This window comes from Salmo salar, chromosome ssa01 (genome assembly GCF_905237065.1).
Source record: "Salmo salar chromosome ssa01, Ssal_v3.1, whole genome shotgun sequence".
NCBI classification, from domain to species: Eukaryota; Metazoa; Chordata; class Actinopteri; order Salmoniformes; family Salmonidae; genus Salmo; species Salmo salar.
The window spans coordinates 26874705-26897070 of record NC_059442.1 but is presented as its reverse complement, the minus strand read 5'-3'; the positions used below and the strand labels follow the sequence as shown (position 1 = coordinate 26897070).

General features: G+C 42.5%; 1 protein-coding gene across 3 annotated transcripts in view; it reads left to right on the top strand.

Annotated features, from left to right (window-relative positions):
* The window catches only part of LOC106589484 (protein lin-52 homolog), a 30894-nt gene extending 8912 nt beyond the window's left edge, over positions 1-21982 (top strand). For 2 of the 3 annotated variants that reach the window (XM_045716031.1, XM_045716037.1), the window contains exons 6-7: positions 5174-5308; positions 21164-21982. In XM_045716031.1, the coding sequence (XP_045571987.1) occupies positions 5174-5308; positions 21164-21219 (191 nt within the window). In that variant the 3' untranslated portion in view covers positions 21220-21982. The remainder of the gene's footprint in view (positions 1-5173; positions 5309-21163) is intronic. The other variant, XM_014179611.2, reaches the window with a different exon arrangement.
* Positions 21983-22366: the final 384 nt, after the last annotated feature.

Sequence of the window (22366 nt, the reverse complement as noted above, 5' to 3'; positions counted from 1 at the left end):
TACCATACGACATATTTGTTAGTTGTAAAGATGTTAGCAGCCATAAAGGAAGGGATGTTGTCTTTGCAACCATGTCATGTACCTCAGGATGAAGTAACACAATAATGGTTATTATCGGTCTCAGAGCAGCTTGTAATGATGCCTTTTTAATGTGCTCTGGTTTAATTTTCTTGTTTTCCCGGCTGTCAGAGGAGGCCTTGTAAATCTCAGCTACTTTTTCATCATGTTTGTTTCCTCAGAGAGAGAGAGAGAGAGAGGGAGGGAACACAAACCAGGGCAGGGGACAGGATTTACTACCCCCCCCCCCCCTTTAAACATGTGGCCCATTAAACTGAGCTGGTTAATGGGCAGAGCACAATCAGCCAGTGAAAACACCCTCCTTGATGCCTGTGGAGGAAGGGGACTGGCCAGACGTAGACACCCTGACCTAGAGGACACTGATTTCACCTGAACGTTCAGAAGGACTTGGAACACCAGCCTAATGTCATGTAAAATGGCTAGCCTAATGTAATGTAGCCTAATCTTTGGAGATCCAAAGGCAGATTACCTGTAGAACAGAGGCCCCAAGTGTGCAAGTGGGGCAGCACTGCATGTATATTATGCATGCACATATGTGTTAGTATGGGTGTGTGTGGCAGGCCCCTGTTCCCTGGGGGCCCCCCCCCCCCGATGGCTGTGTGATGCTGCCACAGTGTGCCCCATGGGGGACCTGGCGCATGCCTCCCCAGACCCCAGCTGCTGCTCCGACCTGTGATGAATGCCCCTGTTGTGGGCCGCTGAGCTCGGCATCAGCCCTGGGTCCCAGGAGAGCGCTGACTACTGTGATAAGTGCTGTTATTGGAGGTAATTGAAAGGGGATTGGTCCTGAGGGACAGGCCTCAGGCTGCTGCTCTAACACACTTGTAGGTTTCACTGATCCCCACCACCACCAGCTGACTGGACTGACTGGGCCTTGGCTCCTTGCTAATGCAGGGATATCTTTCTCTATGATGTGGCCTAATATGGAGCCAAGCAGCTTCCCTATGCAGAGACCATTTAGTGTAGACTGATATAATTTTTCTGTATAATTATTTAGAGTCAAATGATGAGGACAAGTACTGTACAAAACCAGCCTCCTTATTTTTCACTGCAATGGATTTATTGTTGGAAATAGATTCAGATTTAAATAATGGGGCCAATGTGTGACATTGGGATTAACATTTCTAAATGGTTTGAAACAGAATTAAAAAAAGATTTTCATGCAGGAAGTGAATATTTGCAAATTAGCTATTAACTTCACCTATACAACATCATATGCCTAGGACTATACATCCCTTTAAGAAGGGTTCATAAAACATTGGCAAGACAAATTCAAGGAGTTTCACTATCTTTTTTAAGCACTTCATTGTAATTGAAGGACCTCTGTTATACAATTGTAAAGACATAATTTAATAATATAGACCCCCCCCCCCCCAAAAAAAAGCATTTAAGAATAATAAAAACATTTTTTTGGGGGGGGGGTCTTGCCAATGCATTGATATTCAAATGATTATTACATTCTAAAATATGTGAGAATAATGTGGACATTGCCTGACTAAATAGATTGGATGGCCATTTTTCTGTAGCCTATGTGGCTGACGCAGGCACACATAATAAAGCCATGAATAGTGGTAGCATTCATCTCACCATTTGAATCTCACCATCACTGTTTTCATAATGACAAAGTGACCAAAAACCAGGTTCCTTTTTTATTGGAAGAATTTGTCAATCAATTGAAGTGCTGGGAAACAAACGAAAGTGGCCACATCTCTCACAAAAACTGATAAAAAAATGAAATCATGGAAAATTATAAGGGAGCAGGAGAACGTATAAATTGGCTACAATATTTACAAGGACTTTTCAAGCACCAAATTGATTAAATGTCTGATTTTCAAGGTAGGCCTATTCAAATACTTGAGTTTCTGACCTCCAAATTAAAGTTCAAGTAGGCTACTTCAAGTCCCTTGTACTGTTTAAAATTGCAGGTGTAACATGGAAAACAAAATGTATTTATCATGTTATTTCATTACCAGGTTATATTGTGAATAAGCCCACTGGGGTATGTAATTTGTCATTATATCCAGAATAATGAATAGGAATAGCATTGGGTGTTGTGCAAAAGCCTATCTTACACAATTGAGCACAGTAGACTCGGTGTCCAATCCGAGGCACAAAAATATGAAACATGAACTCATTACCTTAATACTTTCTCTGTTAAATCTAACGAGACCCTGCTCTAAATCAAGCAGACAACAACAGATTATCAACATCAATTCGCTAGGGATATTAGATCCAATGTGAATCCAGGCACAACTGTCTTCACCGGCAACAAATGAGAGACACATATTCCTCGCAAACTCCTTTTTTCCAGCACTTGAGCTGTTGTTGCATGGCATGCGCTATCACAACAGCTGTTTGTCACCTGACTGTCCTTCATGGATCTGGTGATGTGTGAAAATATCATGGTGTAACTAATCAGCTGGACACCAAATGCCCATCGAATAAGTGTTATACATAATTATTGAAGAACCACGTTAATGACAGTATTGATTTAGGTTTTAAGTATCAAAGTAAGGTGACACTTTCGGTTAGAAGCATGCAATTTTGCAATCTCATACATCATTTTTGATTTGTGTGCCCATGAAAACTGTTTTCACCCTGTAACATAAGGAGACACGGAATGTTACCTAGTTACACTGCGTTTCTGAGATCTCTATACAAAAAAACTGTCCGACAGCTAGATCCAGGATTCTTACAGGGTTCAAGTTTAATATCTAATTTAACTGATTCATACTTAATATATTATATAATGACAACTTGCACTGCCATAAAAGCAAGGACAGGAAAGTAACGTTTTATGTCACACAATTTTTGACAAATCCATCAAGACACCAACCATGATAAAGGGTTAAACAGGTGAATCAACTCGTGAATTTTATTGAATATAGCTATGTTCTCCCCGTATATCTTCATGTAATGAGATGAAAAAATTGGCAGATTATTATCAATGACTTATCAACAGCTGTAACAAGTTGTCTAGTATAGGAAGTCCTTACTGGTGCCCTAGTTTATATAAAGAGCCATTTGCATGTCAAGGTGCTTAAAGTGCATATTAGTCTAAGATCTTGTTAATTTTGAAGTATTGCACTTGAATAAAATACTTTGTCTCTGTTGGTTTTTACTTCTGGCTGCCTGTAGCTGTGGCCAGAGGGGAGGGGTTGGAATTTGGGTTGGAGTGGATAGAAAGAGTCTGACCTGATTCTAGTCGCCTTCTGCAGAGCTCTGCACAGACAGACAGATGACAGGTCTTGCTGCTGCCACATTATTTTACAGCAAGACCTGCCAATCTTCCTCAATGAGGCTGTCATAATCATCCAGGTAATCCTCCAGGTTTGGTTTGATACAAGGGAACGCCAGTCAAGACCAGTGCTGCTTAGTATTGGCTGGCGGTGGCAAAGAGCTGTCCAGGTCTAAACACCACTGTGTCGCCACCACAGTAAAGCCAGGATGACCCCTACATCCCTGCCTATGTGGAGTTGAGGCTGAAGGTCAGTGCTGACAGCTCCTAATGGCCCAGCATCAATCTCCTTCCTATTAAGAGGCCAGGGCTGCTGAATATGATTGCATTCACACTGGCCCATGGTGCTAATGTGCCTTCATCAATCCATCAGGGCGGCCTGAGCGACCGCGGGGCGGGCCGTTATGAAGTTCTGCTCTCTGACAACCTCTGAATGAGGAACTGGGGACCCACCCCCTCCTCTCCTCTGTCCTCCTCTCCGCATCGGCCTGCTTTATGAGCTCATAGTGGAGATGAATAGCAAGGCCCACCCGCTGGAGAATTGTCCGTGGTAAAGATGCCATTAGGAATGGCGTGATGGGAAACTGAAACGAGTCAAACGATGATGTGTGTGTTGAGAAGTTTTCTGTATCAAATTATTTAATTTTTTTGCGATTTGAGATGCATGTTTTGGGTGAAATGTTGTTTGGCTTGAGGAGATGAAATTGCTGGTATGAGAAAAGTGTCCCTAAAAACACCGTTTCTGTTTAGCACAATATGTACCAAGTTAATCCAGAAGCCTCTAACCAGTGTTGCATGGTTAACGCAGTTTAGGTTCCTGACTGTTTATATTTAGTGCAGCTGTTGAAGCATGTAGCAACAGTCAGTGCTGAATCGCAATCGTACAATCAGAATTGTGGTTCATCAAACTCTTGAAATTCTTCAGTTCACTTTTAGCAATTTTGAATGTTCGACTATTACACTAAGGTTGTCTAAACAGCCTAGAAGCTATGGTGCTTTGCCCTCTGTCTCTGTATCAGTGTTGGAGGTGTGTATCATGGTCGAGGGAAAGAGAGCTGCACACACCGCCTGTTCTTCAGCCCTGCCTGCCTGCCTGCCTGCCTGCCTGCCTGCCTGCCTGCCTGCCTGCCTGCCTGCCTGCCGCCTCCCTGAGCAGATCGGAAATGACACTTCATTTCCATAAACGCATTAGGAATTCATTGGATTTTCTTTCCCAGCTAATCATAGTGGCGGTGTAAAACCTTTTAGGCATTTTAATGAATGAATTTTGACTGATTGCCTATTAATAAGGACACCTCTTGAACAGGGATAGGCTGTGGCATGGGTGGGGAGGTGTAGATGTGTTTGTTTGTGCGAGCGTGTGTGTGTGTGTCTCAGTGCACACAGGCAGGAATATATTGGAGGGAGAGAAGAGGGGGGAGGAGAGGAGCGCTCTCGGTTGGGACATAAAGAGGAACCAGTGGCTCCCCTGGGAAATCACTGGCTGTGTCTGCATCTTAAATATCCCTGTGAAGTATCAATAAGTACGTAATTGAATTGTGAACACAAACATGAGCGTCAGGTGTAGGCTATGTTTTGTGAGGCGGGTGTGTATATGGGAAGGGGGGGTGAGTGAATGTGTTAATGGAGGAAGGAGGGGTTTGTGGGGGGTGTCATCCCCGGGTCCCAGGGGAAGTGGACAGTGAGAATGGATGTTAAATCCATTAAGTAAAGCTTACAACCAGTAATAGCTGAGTGGCACTTAAAGATGGGCAGCGGGGGTCAGATTAGTCTGCTTGACTCTTAATGATAGTGAATTGTGGAAGTCGGGTCTGGAGGCTGGGACGCCAGTTAACCCAGGTGGTCATCTGTCTCTAGGGCTAACAGGGGTCTGGCTGGCTCCTCTGGCGTGTGCCTGGAGAGGTGAAGCGGCCTCATCACGATTACTACCATTCTACACACGGGGGGGACAAGATGATGTGACAATGACACCCAGATCACCCACTCCAAACGGTAGGAAGGTGATGTCACACATTTAGGCTATACATTTACATTGGGAGAATGCTATTTTGAGAAGTGCTGGTGGACGAATATTGTATTCAGTATTGGATATTCATTTGGTTGAGGGGGACATTTTGTCATTTTTATTTCCCATCAGTCCCACATTGTGATGGCATTCCCAGGCCAGCCCAGCCAGGGCTAAATGATAATTAGAGCGCAACTAATCAACAGGGTGAAGACATGGCCCTCACAATCCATAAGGTGTTATTTAGTATGGCTGGCAGCTGTAACAAGTCACTGATAAATAAGTACAGAATTAGTGATTGACCTTTGTAATCAACTAAACACATCTCTAACTCCTTCTAATCAGTATTGATTGCCCCTGCCGTGTACCAGTGTCTATGTGTGGGCATGTATACATGCATCTGTGTGTGAGTGTGTGTTTCTGGGTGGGGGGGGAGGGTGTTTGCCATCTATGTCGGTGTCTTCCACTCCGTGTGTGTGAGTCCAGTTGCCTGAGGGTGGCTGACTGGCTGATCATTTCTCTTCCCGCTTTTAATATTTCTCTTACAATGCAAAACATATGAGTTTCTATGTGACAGAGGCGGATGCTAAACTGAACTCGTAATTAATGAGTGGCTCAGAGGGGTTAGAGGGGGGGGGGGGCTACAGCCACAGACCAGGCTGCTCTCATTTATTGTTGGGGGGATCGAGAGAGATACGGAGGGAGAGGGCCACCAGTCTCTCCCATTAGCAGGCCTCTCCAGAAACCAGTGGTCCATTTAACACGCTCTTAGCAGAGAGATCAGAATGATAAACTGGGATTAGGAGACCAATGACTCAATAGTATTCTCTAAAGCAGGGGTATTTAACTCTTAGGGTGTTTTCACATATAGCCCTCAGTCCTCTTTAACGTGAACTCTGGTGTAAAAAAATAAGCAAAATAACTCTGTTCTCTTTGTATTCACACTGCCCTTGCATTTGCATGAGGACTCAACTCTTTTGCCAGTTCACTTCACCTTTTTTGAGGTCTGAGTCCTCTTTGCATTCAAATTGGTATGTTCTGAAAGGAACCAAGATATTTTTCCAACATTCACTCAATGCACTCTGGGTAAAAGTCCAGGACAAGCCATTCCATCAGAACGTGTTATCGGACAGCTAGATATACCAACGTACATTTTGTAAACTAATTGATTTAGTTAAAAAACATTGTAATCGGAAGATAATATTAACATGTAAATATCATTGATAACAGATGAAATAGCAGAAGAATTACTGGAGATTAAATAATGCTGTAGGCCTAACTGAAAATTGTGCACTCAATGTAGGCTACTGCCCCTTTAACTTCTTACGGCTGAAATCCGTTAACGGGATCAACAGCCAGTGAAAGTGCAGAGCGCCAAATTCAAAACAGCAGAAATCTCATGATTAAAATTCCTCAAACATACAAGTATTATACACCATTTTAAAGATAAGATTCTCATTAATCCAACCACAGTGTTCGATTTCAAAAAGGCTTTACAGCGAAAGCACACCTAACAATTATGTTAGGTCAGCACCTAGTCACAAAAAAACATACAGCCATTTTCCAGCCAAAGAGAGGAGTCACAAAAAGCAGAAATAGAGATAAAATTAATCACTAACCTTTAATGATCTTCATCAGATGGCACTCATAGGACTTCATGTTACACAATACATGTATGTTTTGTTCGATAAAGTTCATATTTATATCCAAAAATCTCAGTTTACATTGGCGCGTTATGTTCAGGAATGTTTTGCCTCCAAAACCGCCGGTGACTTTGCAGAGAGCCACATCAATTTACAGAAATACTTATCATAAACTTTGATAAAATATACAAGGCACAGAATTAAAGATACACTTCTCCTTAATGCAACCGCTGTGTCAGATTTCAAAAAAGCTTTACGGTGAAAGCAAACTTTGCAATAATCTGAGTACAGCGCTCAGACATCAAAACAATCCATACAGATACCCGCCATTTTGGAGTCAACAGAAGTCACAAATACCATTCTAAATATTCACTTACCTTTAATGATCTCCATCGGAATGCACTCCCAGGAATCCCAGTTCCACAATAAATGTTTGTTTTGTTCGATAAAGTCCATCCTTTATGTCCAAATACCTCCTTTTTATTCGCGCGTTCAGTCGAGTAATCCAAATGCACTGTGCTCGCGCAGTAAGTTCAGACGAAAAGTAAAAAAAGTTATATTACAGTTTGTAGAAACATGTCAAACGATGTATAGAATCAATCTTTAGGATGTTTTTATCATAAATCTTCATAATATTCCAACCGGACGATTCCTTTGTCTTCAGAAATGAAAAGGAAGCGCGCCTGTCTGAGCTCATGTCATTTTCTCAGTCATCTGATTCCAATGGCTCTTCTCGCCCCATTCACAGTAGACGCATGAAACACCATTCTAAAGACTGTTGACATCTAGTGGAAGCCTTAGGAAGTGCAAAATGACCCCACAGACACGGTATACTGGATAGGCAATCACTTGAAAAACTACAAGCCTCAGATTTCCACACTTCCTGGTTGGATTTTTCTCAGGTTTTTGCCTGCCATATGAGTTCTGTTATACTCACAGACATCATTCAAACAGTTTTAGAAACTTCAGAGTGTTTTCTATCCAAATCTACTAATAATATGCATATCTTAGCTTCTGGGCCTGAGAAGCAGGCAGTTTACTCTGGGCACCTTCTTCATCCAAGCTACTCAATACTGCCACCCATCCATAAGAAGTTAAGAGCTGGAATGGATTTTGGACCTTATGTTTTGATTATCAGCAACTATGTTGTTGTCTTCTCACACCATTCAAGCCCCACAATTGAATAATCCGTTTATGAATCTCTCTTAGCCTATAGATCAATATATTGCAAACAAATAATTTGAACATCGTGTCAGTACAAAATTCCACATATATTTTGGAATCCTTTGTATCCTTGACAATCACTAGTCAATATCCAAAAACAGTTTTTTTTTCTACGAACCTGCACATCATCTTCTCTCTCCAATGTGAGGGGTTATGTCAGGGGAAACAGTGTTGCAGTAGTCTAGTGTGAGGGGTTATGGCAGTAGTCTAGTGTGAGGGGTTATGGCAGGAGAAACAGTGTTGCAGTAGTCTAGTGTGAGGGGTTATGTCAGTAGTCTAGTGTGAGGGGTTATGGCAGGAGAAACAGTGTTGTACTAGTCTAGTGTGAGGGGTTATGTCAGTAGTCTAGTATGAGGAGTTATGTCAGTAGTCTAGTGTGAGGGGTTATGACAGGGGAAACAGTATTGCAGTAGTCTAGTGTGAGGGGTTATGTCAGTAGTCTAGTGTGAGGGGTTATGTCAGTAGTCTAGTATGAGGAGTTATGTCAGTAGTCTAGTGTGAGGGGTTATGTCAGTAGTCTAATGTGAGGGGTTATGTCAGGGGAAACAGTGTTGCAGTAGTCTAGTGTGAGGGGTTATGTCAGTAGTCTAGTGTGAGGGGTTATGTCAGTAGTCTAGTGTGAGGGGTTATGTCAGTAGTCTAGTGTGAGGGGTTATGTCAGTAGTCTAGTATGAGGAGTTATGGCAGGGGGAACAGTGTTGTAGTAGTCTAGTGTGAGGGGTTATGTCAGTAGTCTAGTGTGAGGGGTTATGTCAGTAGTCTAGTGTGAGGGGTTATGTCAGTAGTCTAGTGTGAGGGGTTATGTCAGTAGTCTAGTGTGAGGGGTTATGTCAGTAGTCTAGTATGAGGAGTTATGGCAGGGGAAACAGTGTTGCAGTAGTCTAGTGTGAGGGGTTATGTCAGTAGTCTAGTGTGAGGGGTTATGTCAGTAGTCTAGTGTGAGGGGTTATGTCAGTAGTCTAGTGTGAGGGGTTATGGCAGAACAGTGTTGATAGTCTAGTGTGAGGGGTTATGTCAGTAGTCTAGTGTGAGGGGTTATGTCAGTAGTCTAGTGTGAGGGGTTATGTCAGTAGTCTAGTGTGAGGGGTTATGTCAGGGGAAACAGTGTTGCAGTAGTCTAGTGTGAGGGGTTATGTCAGTAGTCTAGTGTGAGGGGTTATGTCAGTAGTCTAGTGTGAGGGGTTATGTCAGTAGTCTAGTGTGAGGGGTTATGTCAGTAGTCTAGTATGAGGAGTTATGGCAGGGGGGAACAGTGTTGTAGTAGTCTAGTGTGAGGGGTTATGTCAGTAGTCTAGTGTGAGGGGTTATGTCAGTAGTCTAGTGTGAGGGGTTATGTCAGTAGTCTAGTGTGAGGGGTTATGTCAGTAGTCTAGTGTGAGGGGTTATGTCAGTAGTCTAGTATGAGGAGTTATGGCAGGGGAAACAGTATTGCAGTAGTCTAGTGTGAGGGGTTATGTCAGTAGTCTAGTGTGAGGGGTTATGTCAGTAGTCTAGTGTGAGGGGTTATGTCAGTAGTCTAGTGTGAGGGGTTATGTCAGTAGTCTAGTATGAGGAGTTATGGCAGGGGAAACAGTGTTGCAGTAGTCTAGTGTGAGGGGTTATGTCAGTAGTCTAGTGTGAGGGGTTATGTCAGTAGTCTAGTGTGAGGGGTTATGGCAGGGGAAACAGTGTTGCAGTAGTCTAGTGTGAGGGGTTATGTCAGTAGTCTAGTGTGAGGGGTTATGTCAGTAGTCTAGTGTGAGGGGTTATGTCAGTAGTCTAGTGTGAGGGGTTATGGCAATTGAAACTGTGTTGCAGTAGTCTAGTGTGAGGGGTTATGGCAGGTGAAACTGTGTTGCATAGTTTAGTGTGTGGTGCGGGAATAATGACAAGTGAACCTGGGAAGCTTTGTGTTCACATTGCCCTAAAAAAGGGAACTGGGCCTGCCGAGTTGTGCAGCGTTCTAAGGCACTGGAGCGCAGTGCTAGATGCGTCACTACAGACTAGAGGTCGACCGATTATGATTTTTCAACGCCGATACTGATCCCGATTATTGGAGGGCCAAAAACCGCCGATATCGATAATTTTTTTTTATTTGTAATAATGACAATTACAACAATACTGAATGAACACTTATTTTAACTTAATATAATACATAAATAAAATCAATTTAGCCTCAAATAAATAATGAAACATGTTCAATTTGGTTTAAATAATGCAAAAACAGTGTTGGAGAAGAAAGTAAAAGTGCATAATGTGCCATGTAAAAAAGCGAACATTTAAGTTCCTTGCTCAGAACATGAGAACATATGAAAGCTGGTGGTTCCTTTTAACATGAGTCTTCAATATTCCCAGGTAAGAAGTTTTAGGTTGTAGTTATTATAGGAATTATAGGACTATTTCTCTCTATACAATTTGTATTTCATATACCTTTGACTATTGGATGTTCTTATAGGCACTTTAGTATTGCCAGTGTAACAGTATAGCTTCTGCCCCTCTCCTCGCTCCTACCTGGGCTCGAACCAGGAACACATCGACAACAGCCACCCTCGAAGCAGCGTTACCCATGCAGAGCAAGGGGAACAACTACTCCCAGTCTCAGAGCGAGTGACGTTTGAAACGCTATTAGCGCGCACCCACCGCTAACTAGCTAGCCATTTCACATCGGTTACACCAGCCTAATCTCGGGAGTTGATAGGCTTGAAGTCATAAACAGCACAATGCTTGAAGCATTGCGAAGAGCTGCTGGCAAACGCACGAAAGTGCTGTTTGAAGGAATGCTTACGAGCCAGCTGGTGCCTACCATCGCTCAGTCAGACTGCTCTGTCAAATCATAGACTTAATTATAACATAATAACACACAGAAATACGAGCCTTTGGTCATTAAAATGGTCGAATCCGGAAACTATCATTTTGAAAACAAAACGTTTATTCTTTCAGTGAAATACGGAACCGTTCCGTATTTTATCTAACGGATGTCATCCCTAAGTCTAAATATTGCTGTTACATTGTACAACCTTCAATGTTATGTCATAATTAATTACGGCCTTTGTTAGAAATAAATGGACTTCACACAGTTCGCAATGAGCCAGGCGACCCAAACTGCTGCATATACCCTGACTGCTTATAAGAAATTCATGTTAGCAGGCAATATTAACTAAATATGCAGGTTTAAAAATATATACTTGTGTATTGATTTTAAAGAAAGGCATTGATGTTTATGGTTAGGTACATTGGTGCAACGACAGTGCTTTTTTCGCAAATGCGCTTATTAAATCATCACCCGTTTGTCGAAGTAGGCTGTGATTCAATGAGAAATTAACAGGCACCGCATCGATTATATGCAACGCAGGACACGCTAGATAAACTAGTAATATCATCAACCATGTGTAGTTAACTAGTGATTGTTAAGATTGATTGTTTTTTCTAAGATAAGTTTAATGCTAGCTAGCAACTTACCTTGGCTTCTTGCTGCCCTCGCGTAACAGGTAGTCAGCCTGCCACGCAGGCTCCTCGTGGAGTGCAATGTAAGGCAGGTGGTTAGAGCGTTGGACTAGTAACCGGAAGGTTGCAAAAACGAATCCCCGAGCTGACAAGGTAAAAATATGTCGTTCTGCCCCTGAACAAGGCAGTTAACCCACCGTTCCTAGGCCGTCATTGAAAATACGAATGTGTTCTTAACTGACTTGCCTAGTTAAATAAAGGTGTATAAAAACTTTTTTTTTTAAATGTGTGTGTGTGTAATCGGCTAATCGGTGTCCAAAAATACCGATTGTTATGAAAACTTGAAATCGGCCCTAATTAATCGGCCATTCCGATTAATCGGTCGACCTCTACCACAGACCCGGGTTCGATCCCAGGCTGTGTCGCAGACAGTCGCGACCGGGAGACCCATGAGGCGGCACACAATTGGCCCAGCATCGTCCAGGTTAAGGGAGGGTTTGGCCGGCTGGGATGTCCTTGTCCAATCGCACTCTAGCGACTCCTTGTGGCGGGCCGGGCGCATCCGTGCTGAATTCGGTCACCATGGTGTTTCCTCCGACACATTGGTGCAGCTGGCTTCCGGGTTAAGCGAGCAGTGTGTCAAGTAGCAGTGCGGTTTGGCGGGGTCGTGTTTTGGAGGACGCATGGCTCTCGACCTTCGCCTCTCACGAGTCCGTACAGGAGTTGCAGGGATGGGACAAGACTGTATCTACAAATTGGATATCATGAAATTGGGGAGAAAACGGGGTAAAAGTGAAATAAAAATAAATAAAAATAAGGGAACCTGACCGCGGAATTCAAGCAAAGCAAACTCAGACCACATATCGAGATGGTCTCAGTTTTGGTTCGCTTTGGGGACTCTTTTGATGTGTTTGAGTTCCTTTTGGAGTCTTCGCACTCAACAAAAAATGAAGCGAACCACACCGAGTTCCCAAAAATTGTCTGAAAGGGACCAAGTGTGAAAACACCCTTACCCTACGATGTCTGGAGTGTGCTGGTTTTCTGTTCTGCTTGATAATTAATTGCACACAGGTGTTCCAGGTCTAGAGGGCAACAATGAGAAAATGGAGTGGAACTGGCTTTGAGGTCCAGAATTAAGTTTGAAGGCTCTCGAGGTCCTGTCTCCATCCACATGAAGTATGTCATTTGTATATGAACGCAATATAGCGATAAATCTATCATTTTAGGTTATAGTTTTATCTACACTCTTGTCTTTTTATTTAGTGTCATCATCAAATACAAGGTCATAGCAGACTACTAATCATGCTGTTGGATCTATCTTCTCTATTTAACATGTAGATCTCTATTCCTCTGTGCGGTGTGTAGGCCTAATTACTGATGTTAAACACTGTTGTGGTAGCCTTTGGCTCACCAAGCCCAACTCTTCCAAATAGGGAAATGATATCTGTGCACCAGTCGTTTTGGGTCATCCTAATTCATTACATCCCACCTGATACTGATTGTTTCATTCGATCTAAGATCCTGTCTGCCTGTCTGTCCGGGGGCTCTGATTATTTTTGTTTGGTGTTATTCGAAGAGACAGCAGCGCCGCACAAAATGTATCAATCCCAATCCAATTAGCGTCATGTTAACCTGATGATGGACACCTCAAGGTGAAGCGGCCCTTGCTCAGCCGGGGCATTATCATTCCAGGCGGGGCGGCTCATCTAAATTACAATCCACCCTGGTTTTTCATTAGCTGCTAACCCCTTCACCGTGCACCACAACGCTCTGCACAGCCCAACAAGCACCCAGAAACCCAGGCTGCTCATCAGCTCTGGTGTCAGGTTCAACGAGCAGAGACAGACACTTCTACAACTGTGGACCTTCTGTGTGGGTGGGAACGCTTGGGACTGTGGTATTTGTATGCATGTTTTTCCAAAAAGATACAAGATGAAGGGCCGCTGCCCACTTGAAATGTGTTGCCTGTATTGCTCTTCATGTCCTGGTGGGTATGCTTAGCAACTGTATGAAGGAGGTGTTTTTTGTGTGGGTTTGAACAGGTGATCCCTGCTCCCCTCTTGGCCCTGCCTGAGCTTTGATTCCCTAAGAGCCTTCTTCTCTTATTACCAAGAACAAAGAGTAATTACTGGATCTGGGTGAGGCCTCTCCAGGGTCACACTGATGCTGGAGGAACATTGCTGTAGCTTCCATTGTGACATAATCTGGCTATTGTTGACTGAAAACCTCCTGAAATACTCTCCTTACCAGATAGAAGCAAAGTGACAAAAGGCCTTCAGTTGGGGCCAATCTGTTGTCGAGCTACAGTATGGGGTTGGCACGGATCCAGAACTATTGCGCAGAGCTTGTTTTGTAGACCCCCACCAAGTGCTTTTCATTATGTCTCTACAAAGTACTTCTCCCAGTTCATGGGCTTTTCTAGCTAACCTTTATGGTCTGTGTTGGGAGTGCTATCTGATCAGTGTCTTCGGTTCTTACTATGGTATTTCAGTGGTAAGTGTATAGTAATGGCAGTCAGTGAGGAAAAATATCGCCATAGTCTCTTACACATAAGGCACTCTATGATGGAAAGTTATGGACTAGGTATGGGCACTGTTAATCGAATATCCGGATATCCAAACAGATGTTCGTATTCAATTACTTGAGAGAGTGTCATCTTTGGAGATTTGGCCTATTTTAAAAATGAAAAAGATTTGTTTAAATTGTGACATTTTTACCTACAAGGATATGATATTTTAAATTCTTAATTTAATAAAACAACAAACTTTTGAGAATGTTTATAACCTTGCGTTGAGCTACTGCTGCGCATTTCTCCCTCCAGGCTGCCCTGACATCGTTATGCTGTGTTTCCTTTCAAATAGCAATTACAGGCACTCGCCTAACAGAGTTTCCACAAGACTAGACAGATCAATGCAAAATACTCACCAGAAAACCTTTTTGTAACAGAATCTGTTCTATCATGGCTAAAATCAGGCTTCTCTTTTGCTGTTGCAGTTAGCCAAATAACCAGAGAAAAGCAAGCAGCCGATCTGCTGTTTACCTCTGCCATGTGTATTTGCGTCATTCTTATAGGTCAAGTCATTATTATTATCGCCTATCCGGATATCCAAAAAAATGTAATATTATTCAATTAGTAAAATAATTTCAAATGCCCAACCCTATGTGGGTTGATTCGTTTGCGTTCCAGAGAACGGTATCTTTCAGACAACAAATCCCCCATCACTCCCCCTATCCTTTTTGTTGTTGTTATTTAAAAAAAATATTTAACCTTTATCAGTTCTTATTCTTGAACACACTTGCATGCCCGCAAACACCAACACACATACACTACCGTTCAAAAGTTTGGGGTCACTTAGAAATGTTCTTGTTTTTGAAAGAAAAGCAATTTTTTGGTCCATTAAAATAACATCAAATTGATCAGAAATACAGTGTAGACATTGTTAATGTTGTAAATGACTATTGTAGCTGTAAACGTTAGATTTTTTATGGAATATCTACATAGGCGTACAGAGGCCCATTATCAGCAACCATCACTCCTGTGTTCCAATGGCACATTGTGTTAGCTGATCCAAGTTTATCATTTTAAAAGGCTAATAGGTCATTAGAAAACCCTTTTGCAATTATGTTAGCACATCTGAAAACTGTTGTCCTGACTAAAGCAGCAATAAAACTGGCCATCTTTAGACTAGTTGAGTATCTGGAGCATGAGCATTTGGGGGTTTGATTACAGCCTCAAAATGGCCGTCTTAGGTTGTTTTCCATGCCCACAATGGAACAGATGTTGGTGTCAATTACCTCCCTGTTAGACATCTCACAAATGAAATGCATGCTTTGCATTGATAAGTGATTCTGCTCTGAAGTGAGGGACTGAGAGATGGAGTGCTGTAGCTTGTTTAAGTCTAAATCCCTGGTCAAAGCATGTTTTGACAGCATAACGTTTGTAGTGTTCCCAGTAGTGACGCACGGGTTGACTCATAACCCGTAGTTCCCGCGGTTATATCTGCAGGGCAGGCGAGTTTAGGATCATTAAATATTGTGTGGCTGAAGGGCAGGTGGGTGTTGGGAAAGAGAGAAAACAATACCTTAAATCCATAAATGTATAATTCTTGTGCAATTTACAGTGAGGGAAAAAAGTATTTGATCCCCTGCTGATTTTGTACGTTTGCCCACTGACAAAGAAATGATCAGTCTATAATTTTAATGGTAGGTTTATTTGAACAGTGAGAGACAGAATAACAACAAAATAATCCAGAAAAACGCATGTCAAAAATGTTATAAATTGATTTGCATTTTAATGAGGGAAATAAGTATTTGACCCCCTCTCAATCAGAAAGATTTCTGGCTCCCAGGTGTCTTTTATACAGGTAACGAGCTGAAATTAGGAGCACACTCTTAAAGGGAGTGCTCCTAATCTCAGCTTGTTACCTGTATAGAAGACACCTGTCCACAGAAGCAATCAAAAATCCAGAAAAAAGCATATCAAAAATGTTATAAATTGATTTGCATTTTAATGAGGGAAATAAGTATTTGACCCCTCTGCAAAACATGACTTAGTACTTGGTGGCAAAACCCTTGTTGGCAATCACAGAGGTCAGATGTTTCTTGTAGTTGGCCACCAGGTTTGCACACATCTCAGGAGGGATTTTGTCCCACTCCTCTTTGCAGATCTTCTCCAAGTCATTAAGGTTTCGAGGCTGACGTTTGGCAACTCAAACCTTCAGCTCCCTCCACAGATTTTCTATGGGATTACGGTCTGGAGACTGGCTAGGCCACTCCAGGACCTTAATGTGCTTCTTCTTGAGCCACTCCTTTGTTGCCTTGGCCGTGTATTTTGGGTCATTGTCATGCTGGAATACCCATCCACGACCCATTTTCAATGCCCTGGCTGAGGGAAGGAGGTTTTCACCCAAGATTTTACGGTACATGGCCCCGTCCATCGTCCCTTTGAAGCGATGAAGTTGTCCTGTCCCCTTAGCAGAAAAACACCCCCAAAGCATAATGTTTCCACCTCCATGTTTGACGGTGGGGATGGTGTTCTTGGGGTCATAGGCAGCATTCCTCCTCCTCCTAACACGGCGAGTTGAGTTGATGCCAAAGAGCTCCATTTTGGTCTCATCTGACCACAACACTTTCACCCAGTTGTCCTCTGAATCATTCAGATGTTCATTGGCAATCTTCAGACGGGCATGTATATGTGCTTTCTTGAGCAGGGGGACCTTGCAGGCGCTGCAGGATTTCAGTCCTTCACGGCGTAGTGTGTTACCAATTGTTTTCTTGGTGACTATGGTCCCAGCTGTCTTGAGATCATTGACAAGATCCTCCCATGTAGTTCTGGGCTGATTCCTCACTGTTCTCATGATCATTGCAACTCCACGAGGTGAGATCTTGCATGGAGCCCCAGGCCGAGGGAGGTTGACAGTTCTTTTGTGTTTCTTCCATTTGCAAATAATCGCACCAACTGTTGTCACCTTCTCACCAAGCTGCTTGGCAATGGTCTTGTAGCCCATTCCAGCCTTGTGTAGGTCTACAATCTTGTCCCTGACATCCTTGAAGAGCTCTTTGGTCTTGGCCATGGTGGAGAGTTTGGAATCTGATTGATTGATTGCTTCTGTGGACATGTGTCTTTTATACAGGTAACAAGCTGAGATTAGGAGCACTCCCTTTAAGAGTGTGCTCCTAATCTCAGCTCGTTACCTGTATAAAAGACACCTGGGATCCAGAAATCTTTCTGATTGAGAGGGGGTCAAATACTTATTTCCCTCATTAAAATGCAAATCAATTTATAACATTTTTGACATGCGTTTTTCTGGATTTTTTTGTTGTTATTCTGTCTCTCACTGTTCAAATAAACCTACCATTAAAATTATAGACTGATCATTTCTTTGTCAGTGGGCAAACGTACAACATCAGCAGGGGATCAAATACTTTTTTCCCTCACTCTATATGTATAGGCTACATTAAGGTTTTTCATTATTTTAGACTATCTGGTATTAGTGCATAAGCCTAAACTTAACTGTACGTGCGCCAAATAGACTACACGCCAATCACCAAATGCTTTTGTGAAGTTCATGTCAATCCATGGAGGCAAAACGGACATTGTCGAAGTTTAATTCATTAAGACAAAAGCTGCGAAAGGAGAGTTGAAAATTAAGGAAAGGGAGTGCCAGAAAAGTAATGTTTGGGAAAGATTTGGTGAAGTGGTAAAAGAGGATGACAGCAGTGTGTGATGATTGTGAGGTGCTATACAAATTCGACAGTCACAAAATGGGACTTCAAATAGGCCTATGGCATGTCAAGGGAACTGTAGCCTACTGTTAAGATGGGTTAAATGGAAACTGAAATCTGGACACACTCTGTAGGTCTATAAACTCTCACATAGTCTTAATATTAAATCCTGCAGAATAAAAACATCCTTGCAGTAAAATGATACATCAAATGTAGGCAAAATGTGGACTTGAGAACAGGAGTGGGGGAAAATGATTTCTTTATTTCAGCGTCTTAAAATTGTATTGGTCACATACACATGGTTAGCAGATGTTAATGCGAGTGTAGCAAAATGCTTGTGCTTCTAGTTCCGACCGTGCAGTAATATCTAACAAGTAATCTAACGATTTCACAACAACTACCTTATACACACAAGTGTAAAGGAATGATTAAGAATATGTACATATAAATATATGGATGAGCGATGGCCGAACGGCATAGGCAAGATGGTATAGAGTACAGTATATACATATGAGATGAGTAATGTAGGGTATGTAAAAATTATATAAAGTGGCATTGTTTAAGTGACTAGTGATACATTTATTACATCCAATTATTAATTATTAAAGTGGTTAGAGATTGAGTCTGTATGTTGGCAGCAGCCACTCAATGTTAGTGATGGCTGTTTAACAGTCTGATGGCCTTGAGATGATAGCTGTTTTTCAGTCTCTCGGTCCCAGCTTTGATGCACCTGTACTGATCTCGCCTTCTGGATGATAGCGGGGTGAACAGGCAGTGGCCCGAGTGGTTGTTGTCCTTGGTTATCTTTTTGGCATTCCTGTGACATTGGGTGGTGTAGGTGTCCTGGAGGGCAGGTAGTTTGCCCCCGGTGATGTGTTGTGCAGACCTCACCACCCTCTGGAGAGCCTTCCGGTTGTGGGCGGAGCAGCTGCCGTACCAGGAGGTGATTCAGCCCGACAGGATGCTCTCGATTGTGCATCTGTAAAAGTTTGTGAGTGTTTTTGGTGACAAGCCAAATTTCTTCAGCCTCATGAGGTTGAAGAGGCGCTGTTGCGCCTTCTTCAGCACGCTGTCTGTGTGGGTGGACCATTTCAGTTTGTCTGTGATGTGTACACTGAGGAACTTAAAACTTTCTACCTTCTCCACTACTGTCCCATCGATGTGGATAGGGGGGTGCTCCCTCTGCTGTTTCCTGAAGTCCACGATCATCTCCTTTGTTTTGTTGATGTTGAGTGAGAGGTTATTTTCCTGACACCAGGAAACCCTTGAGACACCTGAGAGAATGTGAATGCTCAGATACCATCTGTAGAGGTGCTGTCTTTATCAGCATCATAAAAGCTGATAGTATTTCAACCACATGAAATATGCATCGAAGCCGAACTCAGATCTAATCAGAAACACGTTGGGTCGTTTTCACAGCTTTCTATTTCCTTACAACCAGTCAAACAGCTGTCATTTGGACATTTTGCAAAGAAAAACATTCCTTTTTTTGTGTGTATGTGTGTGTTATTGCATTGCTCCGTGAAATAAGATGACAGAGAGAACTTTACCAGTGTCAACTAGATTGAAGCATTCATTCTATCGATCTATTACATTATTCTGTTGAGCAAGGGTTTATTTAGTGTTCTAGGGCAATGACAATAGAGAAGGTGCATGTATTTTAATTATAGACTAACAAATAGCCCACCAAAATGACGGAAATTATACGCAGAATCATACACTATATATACAAAAGTGTGTGGACACCCCTTCAAATTAGTAGATTTGGCTATTTCAGCCACACCCGTAGCAGACAGGTGTATAAAATTGAGCACACCGCCATGCAATCTCCATAGACAAACATTGGCAATAGAATGGCCTTACTGAAGTGCTCAGTGACTTTCAAAGTGGCACCATAATAGGATGTCACCTTTCCAACAAGCCAGTTCATCAAATTTCTGCCCTGCTAAAGCTGCCCCGGTCAACTGTAAGTGCTGTTATTATGAAATGGAAACGTCTAGGAGCAACAACAGCTCAGCCACAAAGTGGTAGGCCACACAAGCTCACAGAACCCGACTGCTGAAGTGCATAATGCGTATAAATCGTCTGTCCTTGGTTGCAACACTCACTAATGAGTTCCAAACTGCCTCTGAAAGAAAAGTCAGCACAAGAACTGTTCTTCGGCAGCTTCATGAAATGGGTTTCCATGGCCAAGCAGGCACACACAAGCCTAAGATCACCATGGGCGATGCACTTCGGCTGGAGTGGTGTAAAGCTCGCCGCTATTGGACTCTGGAGCATTGGAAACACTTTCTCTGGAGTGATGAATCCCGGTTCACCATCTGGCAGTCCAACGGATGAATCTGGGTTTGGCTGATGCCAGGAGAATGCTACCAGTCCCAATGCATAGTGCCAACTGTAAAGTTTGGTGGAGTAGGAATAATGTTCTGGGACTGGAATTCTGGATTTCCTGCTTATTCTGGGAAATCTCCAACTGGGACTTCGGGAAAACCAGGGAATTTATTGAAAGTTCACGGAATTTTGCAACCCTAGCTACAACATACAATGAAATTCTAGACGTTTCTGTGCTTCCAACTTTGTGGCAACAATTTGGGGATGGCCCTTTCCTCTTTCAGCGTGACAATGCCCCCGTGCACAAAGCGAGGTCCAAACAGAAATTGTTTGTCGAGATCGGTTTGGAAGAACTTGACTGGCCTGCACAGAGCCCCGACCTCAACCCCATCAAACATCTTTGGGATGAATAGGAATGCCGACTGCGAGCCAGACGTAATCGCCAAACATCAGTGCCCGACCTCACTAATGCTCTTGTGGCTGAATGCAAGCAAGTCCCCGCATAGCAATGTTCCAACATCTAGTGGAAAGCCTTCCCAGAAGAGTGGAGGCTGTTATAGCAGCAAAGGGAGGGACCAACTCCATATTAATGCCCATGATTTTGGAATGAGAAGTTTGCCAAGCAGGTGTCCACATACTTTTGGTCATGTAAAGTATCTAAATCAGGCAGCAACAAAAAACCTGCACTCCCTGTAAAAAATCTTTCATTTGACTAGCCTGTAGCGCATTTTCTATATTTGCTGGTTAGGGTTGGGTGTGGATTTTCACTATCACACATAGTCGGGCGGATGGGTTATTAGCAATTGTGGGCAGGTGAACAAACAGCGGACCCGTGCATCACTAGTTCCCAGAAGCATATAGAGAATCAGTGGAAATACTTTCAATTAACAAATTATTTTTAGGTAGGTTACCTCAAGTTGAATAAGAGGTGCTACAAAACGTTTCTGAAATGTTCAGTTGTTGATATTTACGTTGTATCATTTGTTCATTCTCCAGCCAGGGAGATGACCAGGGGAAAGTTCCTGAACATCCTGGAGAGACCCAAGAAGTGAAGACCCCAGGAATGCTCTTTACACAGTATGTGTCTGCAAAGAGAGTAATACAACACCCAGACGACTGACTTAAGACTCAGAATCAGACTTATGCCTTTATGTATACACTCATACTACAACCATCATCAAGTTCCTGGACTTTTCATTTAAATAGAGACAGTTGGGCTAAATTCACTCACTGCAGAGTTCTCCTCTAACAGACCCTACACACTCTATGCAAATGGGGAGTGTCGTATATGATCCGTTCCAGAATTTGAGCCACACAAAGTACGTAGAACATTATGTATTTGGAGCATTATTTTCACCTCCTGTTGCATAATTAGGTGAGACAATGTCTCGGACTGTTCCCGGCTGGAGATGTCGCTCTGGGAGCGCTCACTCTCCACAAGTTACACATCTCCACAGGCCACTAATAAGCCTCTAATTGTCTTTCCAATTGACACGGACAGAGGCAGCCACTGTCCAAAGGGCTGCACCCCCTGCCTCGTTTGCTGTCGTTTGCGTAAAGTGTGTAACGTCCTTAAGAGTCCAAGGGCTGCAACACTTTTCACCTCCTGTGGTCCTCAAAAACAGTTCCATTTACTTTTATAATGATTTGAAATGGTGAGTCGCTTTCAATTTCCTTTTTAGCTAGCTCGTAGGACTGTTTTGTAAATGAGTGTATATTCTGTATTTATTCGTATTTTTATTTGTATTTGTAGCATTATTTACATTTTGGCAATTTGTAGAAGAAAATTATTTAATAAAGTCTTAAAATTGAAAATATTTTTCCTCCCTCATTTTAGAGCTGGGCGATATGGCCAAAATATCATATCAAAGTATTATTTTTTTTAAATTTGACGGTATGACGGTAGTTTATGTTTTTAAATAAGAAGAGTTTTACATTTGCTTCATGAGTAGTGCTTGACCCTAGGGTTGCAACACATACATTCTAAATTATTTTAATGGGTCTTTATCCATTCTGATTGTTTTATAATGTTCAATTAAACTTCAACCCAAAATAATTTATCAATTTCTGCATTTCCTGCACTGATTTTGAGATCATTTCCATGCTGCCAAGTAGAGCTACACATATGGGCAATCAATCTAGGCCTTATTTTTAACCAAATGTTGCAATTGCGATTTGACTTGTGATTTAGAGCAAAAC